Raw genomic sequence first — 8,558 nt, forward strand, 5'->3', positions numbered from 1 at the left:
TAGCCTCTTCTCCCCCCCGCTCCGAGGAATATGAGCCACCCTCCCCTCAGAAAGCTGGAATCCTTTTTTGATTCAGCACCAAGACTCGCTGTGTTTTCACTTTCGAATCAAGGTACTGACATTAAATTACAGTACAAAGTCTTTAAATGGCTTTTTCAGAACCATTCATATTATTATTATTATTATTATTATTATTATTATTATTATTATTTTACATTGCTTTGTTTAATATTCAAGTCTGAGACCTTTGTCATGGACACAGCTCTGAACAGACTGGAGGAAAAATAAAATCATCGTTCAACAACTAAAATCATTTTAAAATTAATATCTTCTGTCAAATCATTGATTTATTTGTTGTTGTGCAAATTGTATGATATGCAGCAATCTTTGCAAGTTTGTGCATCCAGAGTCATAAATCTACAGTTATTCTCCTTTAATTCTACTCTTTTCAGATTCGCTGAAGAACAAATGGTGTAAAATGGTGTTTAAAAACAAAGTTTATCTCATATGAATAAATAACCGAATAATTTTCATGAAGTGCATCTGATCTTAAATATGTGAATGTACTTTAAGGGTAGTATGCTTCTCCTTTAACATCCATGAAATCTTTGTTTCAGATATTAAAGGGTAATTCTGGTGTTTTTATTTATATATTTTGGGGTCTAAATCACTAAAAGTAGATCACCTCAGCTTTCTGAAGGGTGTTGCTTTCCTCAAAACCACCAGACTCCACTGACCAGGAAACAGTTCTGTTTTATCCATCTGGATAGTTTTGGTGTGAGTTACAGACTCACCATTCACTTCCATTGTTTGAGAGATTCTGCAGCGCCGCTTTCCTGTGAAACTCCAGCAGCGGACTAAGGATCCAAACCCGACCTTCAGTCAGCATGAGGGTGAGTAGATAATGACTGAATTTTCATTTTTGGGTGAACTAACCCTTCAATGTTTGCATCCTCCTTTCACAAGCTTGAGTCTCTCGTCCATGCGTAGATGCACGTTTCTTTTTGCACAGTGGGACGGTGAAAAGAAAATAGTTTGACACTTCAGGAACTCTGGTCCAATCACCATATAATATGAAACTTAAATGCGTGGTGTCTGAGGCATGAAGCAGCAGGTTCAGAACCACGGACAGCTCCCTCACTGTCAGATTAAAATGGTTTTCGTTCACAGCAAATACTGCAGTGTTTAAAACAAGTTTGGATGATCTCTGAAGTGAAGAGGTCTAACGTTTCTGCAGAAGACAATGTGTCAAAAACAAAATGTTAAATTGGGCTATAATGATGTAAAAAGAACATTAACACGGATTTATTCTGTTTTTCCTCTTGTTGCATCACTTTGGCTTTAAAGGATCTACCTTTAATCCTTAATTTGCAACTTTAATTCTGGTAGTTGGAGCATCATCTTATCACAGACTCCAGTTTGGTCACGTTTAGCTGAAGGAGCTCAGAATTGAGCAAAAGAAGAGGAGAGGAGGTTCAGTTTCATTTAAAGAAGCTGATGATCCCAAACTTAAAGTACCATTAGAACTTTCTCCAGACATCCCTCAACCTCACACCCCCCCTGTATCCTCTGTCTTGCACCTCTGGGAGGTCCTTCATCCCAACAACCCTCACAGGGAATAAATAATAAATAATAAACCAGGGGGAAAAAAAAACCCCTTTATTTACTGTCGATCACAGATGTCCCTCGGGACTATACAGCCTCGTCGTCTCGATAGTTGTCCAGTTTCCAAACCGGTCTGTGTGCTCACATTGACGTCAAAGGAGCAGGCTGGATGTATAAAACCGTCCGTCCTCCTCCTGTCGCCGCTCACAGGGACTTTACACACTCACCGAGCGCAAAGTTCAGCTGCAGCATCTGCAGAGAAGAAAGTGAGTATCCTCCTTTCCCTTCACTCTTTATTTTCAGCGCGAAAGTTTTGTTGTATTTGACTTATTTGTGCAAAAGTGGGATCAGAAATCAACAGTGAAGATCATCGTCATATTCAGTTTTTTTATTCTCCTGTGCTTCTGTGCATTCTGTTCATGTAGATGATGCATTTTGTCATTTTTTGTTTGTTTGCTTGTTTTTTCCTGCAGGAAGATTATTTCAAATTTAAGATAAGATGAACTGATCCCACAGCAGCTCAAAGATCAAAAGTATATGTAGAAAAAGAGCGACAAATAGAAATGCAAACCAATTTAAAAGTTGCTTTCGTGGTTGATGTAATAAAATGTTGGGGATAAGATCAAATATTTTAAACCCAGGACAGGTCATCATTACAAAGGCCTTTGTTAAATTAACACGTATTAATTATGGATTGCAGCGTCTCTCAGCATTAAAGTTCCATAATCGGAAAGAACAGACACTTTTTGAAGTCAATCTGTTAGCTTTTTTCCTGTTTTGCTTTTTTTAAAGTATATTCTGTTTTATTTTTATGTAAATATATGTCAAATATGTTGTATGTTGTGTTTCATTGTTTGCACATGCAGGCAAGGACAAATTTCTGTCTTTTGCACGCAAAAAGTATATATATATATTCTTTTATGTCTACGGCCGATTGACTTTAAGGTCATTCATGCACGATAGAAAAAAACAGTATAGTTGCCACAAATATGTGCGTCAGTCTGCAACAGTGCAACAAAATAGTGTAAATAATAAATAGAGTTTGTTTTGTGAATTGTGCAGCACATATTTCTGATGATTCTGTAAAAATCTGTTTGCAGGACATGAAGTCCGTCCCCCTGCTCCTGCTCCTCTCCTCGGTCCTCCTCTCGTCGCACCTCCGCCCCGCCGCGGGCAGACCGCGCATCCTCCCCGGCTGGCTGGATGGCAGCGGCCGCCTCCAGACGCAGCAACTGGACGAAGTGCTCCTCAGAGCGGCCGCCGCCGGGGACAGCACCGCCTCGGACCTCCTGGGCGACAACATCCTGAGGTTTCTCCAGCGGAGGAACCCGGAGCCTCTGCGCCTGCTCCCACCAGGACAGGAGGACACCGAGGACGAGGAGGAGGCGGTGAGGACGGCCGCGCAGCTGCTGAAACGCAGCGAGGAGCCGCCGCTGTCCATCGACCTGACCTTCCACCTGCTGAGGAATATGATCCAGATGGCCAAGATGGAGAGCCAGAGGGAGCAGGCGCAGCTCAACCGCAAAGTGCTCGACGAGGTCGGGAAGTAAAGATCTATTTTTTATTTTTAATAAATGCCTCATTAAAACAGCCCAGCAGCTGTCTGAGTATCAAGACCTCTCTGACATTAGTTGTTGTTGTGCGCCTGCCTTCTTCTTCTCCACATCGTTTTACGCACAGATGGTGCCAGTTTACGCATCACAGCATCCGCGAGTAAAATGTAAATTCTCATGTGTTATTTAAAGACTCTGTTGGAAGATATGGAAACGGACTTCTCAAACTCCCACCTCACCCGCTAAAGTCCACCCCCCCCCCCTTACAGCTTCACTCCCACCCTCACCCTCCTCACACACACTCTGGACTTCTGGAAACTGGATCTCAGTAACATTTGGACTCATTTAATCTGGATCTGAGCAGCGCTCCTCTGTCATGTGTCTCTCTGATCAAATGTTTTAATGCCTGAAGTAAAAATGATAAATGCCTAAACAGAAACATTTGCAAATGTTTGCCCAAATTTTCCAAAATACAGTCTAAATTCAGCAAAAATGGATATTGCAATTGGAACATTTTAATGATGCTCCTGATATAAAAACTTTATTTCACTGAAAGAGTAAATTTTCAAAAAAAAACACAAATAGAAATACAGAAATAAATAGAAATCAAGATATGTATATAAGAAACATGAATTGAGAAAAATGATCAAATAAACTATAAAACTAAAATAAAAAATAAACAGTCTGCATCATGTTCTGATGCACTGATACAGATACAGATCGATATAATTAGGCCAGTATCAGTTGATTGATATATCAGTCTGTTTGGATTGTAACCACCATACAACTGAATTTATGCTCCATAGAAACCATCCAATGATATAAGAACCGTCTCTGCACAGGATCAAATGAATCTTTTTCCAGTATTTATGCTTCAGACAGACGTTTCTCCACGTTTTCCCACATCATGTGGTGATCAATAAAAACAGGACAACTCTGACTTTCAGTTTATAATTGCAATAAGGTAAATAAACACCAAAATAAATGCTACTTTAGGCCAGTCCTTGAAATGGACGTGAGTCTAATGATAATTTAAGTTGATGTTAAGCTGCTGTAAACCACCACATGTTTCTGCTGCTCTTAAAGGCACAGTTTCTGGTGTTATACATTTAATTAATGTGTCATTCAGACAGTTAAAGTGATGACTTGAGCCACAATTAGCCCACAGTAACCCTTTCAAAATAAAATTCAAAAACACTTCCGTAACTCTGCAGGATGTGACTCACGAGGCTCCAACTCTCCTCCGTCTCTGATCGATCAAAATTAATAAGATGGCATTTATTTGAAAGTGAATCTGAGGTGGAGTGAAAGACAAGAATACTTTCCGTTGATTTGTTTTCCATCTTTGACCGTCAGCTCTCAACTTCCTTCCATCCTCTTTTCTGTCTCTTTCTGTCTGAGCGGGAGCACTATCACCTGTACTGTATCAACTGTAGCATGCTGATGTAAACAAAAAAAGAAGGGAAAAAAAGAACCAAAAAAAAGCTTTTTATTTTACTTGTCTGACACTGATCACATTGTCTTTGTTTTAGCAAAAGAAGAAAAAGCTTTTTTGCCATTTATATTTTGTAATAAAAAAGTTTGAAGTAAAAAAAAAACACTGCTTTGCTTTCTGTTATTACGCTGATTATAAATGTGTTTCAATCGACTATAAAATACAAAGTTTTGTGACGTGTTTGTGGTTTTAAGTTTCATCTGAAGTTTTCAGATGTGTAATAAGATCTTTCCCAAAGACGCAACCCAGTATCGCACCAAAACGTGTCATAGACTGTGACCACAGGTCGTGGCGTGTCAGTGTCACGTTTTATCTCACTGAAGCGTGAAAAGTCCACACGCTCTCATGCTGAGGTCCACTTAGCAAAAACACGTGTGCAACATCTGGTTAAACTTTCCAAATGAAGCTTGCTGAGAAGCGTTTCAGTTTGTGCAGGTTTAGCTCGGTTAAGTTTAGGAAAACGTAACGATTTGGGTTAAAGTTTCCCTCAAACACTCGACTGCAACTCTTTGTCCCACCGCAGGAATCAAACCCTGGTCTCCTGTGTAAAAAGTCTCTTTCTAACCATCCCTGTATCCCACCTGTGCAGACTTTCTCTCTTTTACGCTGTTTTCGTCCTTTGTTCTCGTCATTATCGTCCCCTGCTGGTACTGAAACTTCATACACGTGTACTTCTCATGCCAAGGCAAGTTAAAGCATGACACTGACCCATAATCCTCCAGTGGATCTGCAGGTCGACTGCACACTTTGCCCTTTGCATGTTTCTATCCTGCACTTAGTAGCTTTCAATAAAAATAATCACCTAATGTTGCTTATTAGATGACAGCCTTTGTTTTTAAACTATTTTGTGTGATAAAGAGTAGAAATTAGACGCATCGCCGAGCTGCAGAACATTGATAAAAATGTATTGTTTGCAGTGACATTTGAGTCTACGGTTCATGATCACTTTCAAGCATCTGTTGGAGCTTAGAAGCATTCTGAAGATCCATTAAGTCTGAAAAGTTCAGACGTGATGGAAGCGACAGTTAATGGTTCTTTTCGTCGAAGTTGTTGAAACCGCAAAACGAGAGAGAGAGAGAGAAGAAACAAAGACAGAAGTCAAAATGGCCTCTGGGTCCCTCGTTTCTATGACTCAGTCCAAACTGTGGGTGTGTTGGTGATTCTTCTGCCTTATCGCCCTCTGTTTGTGTGTCTGTTTGTGTGTCTGTTTGTGTGTGTGTGTGTGTGTGTGTGTGTGTGTGTGTGTGTGTGCACACGTGTTGGTTCAGTTTCATCTCCCTCATTATGCTTTACAAATGCCAGTACAGAACACTTTTGTACATCAAAGCCATGACAAACGTGTGAGTGTGTGTGTACTTTACACTCTGTTCCTCTGCAGAACTCAGAAACAGGAACAAACAGATTCTCAGTGCAGCAGACGTTTTTCTTCAAAATCAAGCGCTGAAACTCCTCACAGCTGAGGACTGTACTGTATATAATTTCGAAACTAACTGTTTCACTGCTGTTGAAAAGCTGTAAAATTACATTTTTTCCTGCATGAAGGTAAATTAAAAGCAGAATTTAGATTTTCACATTTATGTCGAAGGAATCTGTCCTTCCATATTCTTGATAAATGTTCATCTGATCCACTTGATGTTTGTACAGTGTCAAATTTGGTGCAGTTTGGACAAATGGTGGCACTATAACAACAAACTTTACATTTCCACATGTAAATTTTAAACCATAAGTGTCAGACAAACTTATCCATATGAGCCAAACCCATTTGTGTCTGGATCAATTTTCCGCCATTTTGAATTTTGTTCAAAACATTTTTTTGTCATTATTCCTCTTATATATTTTGAGCAGTTGTCATCAAATGTGGTACAGAACATCTCGTGCTGGGAAAAGTTGCCTTTTTGGATGCATACAGGTTTTCCATAACTAGCCCTCAAAGTTTGCTCAAATGCCGTCATATCTCCTGAATTCCTTGTGCTGTTACAACCACAATTGGAGGACATGTGTAGATACGACGTCTGACTGACAGTGAAAAATTTGGTGCCATTTGGCCATTAGATGGCGCTGTAGTGGCATCATGTTACTATAAAGGAGGGAATCTCTGATTATGTCTGTCCTTTGCATCTCGAGAACAGTTCATGTGATTCACTTCACGCTGGTGCATTGTCAAATTTGGTGCAGTTTGGCGAGATGGTGGATGGTGGCGCTGTAGCAACAAACTTCATGTTTTGGCCTGTAGTTGGAAAATGCAATAAAATTAATCTGACGTTCTGGACGAAGCCATGCCTGTTTGCATTTGGATCCATTTTCTGCCATTTTGAATTCTTGTTCCTCTTACATATTTTGAGCAATTGTCATCACATGTGGTACTGAACATTTCTAGAAGAAGCTGGAAACGATGCCTTTCTGTTTGCTCAAATGCTCTCATATCTCCTGAACACTTGGTGCTATTACAACCACATTTTCAGGACGTGTAGATACAGTGTTGTGTGTCATCTGGCCTGTAGATGACGCTGCAGTAGCGTCATAAAGGCAGGAATCTCTGGCAGTCTTTCTCTATGTGGGCTCTGTCCGTGTGTATGACTGTCCTTTGCATATCTCAAAACAAGTTTATTCGATCACCCTCACACTCGGCGGGTATATTGCTGATGACCCAAAGGAGCGCAGTGTTGAGTGTAAAGTCGATCAGATTAGCAGTTCTTGAGAACGATGCAAGCAGTGATTCTGGCAGCCAAGCAGTTATCCAGTTCCAAAGGTCCACGCTCTGAATGGGCACCAGTTTTCCAAAATCCCAGATGCCAAAGATTTTCTAACACCAAAGAGGACCATGTTGTACCTCAGCTAAAGTAACAACATTAAAAAATAAAAATAAGCAATTATAATGCTTTCATAATTATACAGTGAATTAGATTTAAAATCAATATATCAGAATTTAATTAAAAAAAAATAAAAACGGCAGCTTTAGCATATATTTGTTCTTTATTTAAAGCTACTACAAGGAACTTTTCTATTTTGATTATGGAGGCCCCTGTGGACAAAAGTGATAGTAATTATAAAGCTATTTCCACAAAATATTAATGTCAAAAATAAAAAGTATCAAAATAAAAACTTCAAAATTCAAAACATTCAGCCCTTTTCCTGTGGATGTCCAGTCAGTATTGATGATAAATGTGTAGTCAGTTGAAGCGATAAATTCCTCCATGCTGCTTTGACTCAGAAAGCTGAGTTTTCCTGCTCACAGAGCCGTGCAGCAGTGACTACATGTACCAGTATGCATTGCAGGCGAGTTTCTGACTCCCATTCCCATGTTACCCCATTCACTGTTGGTGAAAACTATAGCATGAGGTGGCAAAAATACGGATCTAACAGCCCCCTGGCTACCCAGAGGAGGAGAAATCCAAGCTAAACTAATCTGTAGTAGAACAGTAAATTTCACAGCAGAAAGACTCAGTTTTCTTGGTCAATCTAGAATGTACTGAGCTGCAAGCAACTAAATTTACCATCAACACTGACTGGACGTTCACATGAAAAGTGCTGAACTTTCCCTTTAAGGGTAACTTTATAGAAACTTTTCACTGATTGCAGCAGAATTAAATTGACTGTTTCAAATCTGTTAAAAACTCTTTGTAGTAGCTTTAATTAAAGTTTCTCCAGTTTCTATATGCAGCTCAGTGGCCATCGTCACCAAGTTTCAATTTGCACAATTCACAAGCAGATCAGAGAAGCAAGAAAGAAAAATAAATCTGAAGATAGTCGGTGGATAATTACAGAGACTGGGTTGCACAGAATACAAGCAAGTCACATATTGTGTAGATGTAATGACTGCAAGTTGTTCTTGTCAGTTAAAAGTTTAAAGTCCAGAGTGCTCACCCAGGGATCCTCCAAACTTCCAAGCGGTGCTCTACCCTCCT

General features: G+C 39.8%; 1 protein-coding gene across 1 annotated transcript; it reads left to right on the plus strand.

Annotated features, from left to right (window-relative positions):
• Nucleotides 1-1,652: 1,652 nt before the first annotated feature.
• On the plus strand, nt 1,653-3,415 carry ucn1 (urocortin 1). The gene is made up of 2 exons (XM_084737568.1): nt 1,653-1,871; nt 2,706-3,415. The coding sequence occupies exons 1-2, from the start codon at nt 1,680-1,682 to the stop codon at nt 3,153-3,155; spliced, it is 642 nt and encodes a 213-aa protein (XP_084593694.1). The 5' UTR covers nt 1,653-1,679; the 3' UTR covers nt 3,156-3,415.
• Nucleotides 3,416-8,558: the final 5,143 nt, after the last annotated feature.

The sequence above is a fragment of the Lutjanus erythropterus genome, chromosome 15 (assembly GCF_056507025.1).
Source record: "Lutjanus erythropterus isolate fLutEry1 chromosome 15, fLutEry1.hap2, whole genome shotgun sequence".
In the NCBI taxonomy this organism is placed as follows: Eukaryota; Metazoa; Chordata; class Actinopteri; order Lutjaniformes; family Lutjanidae; genus Lutjanus; species Lutjanus erythropterus.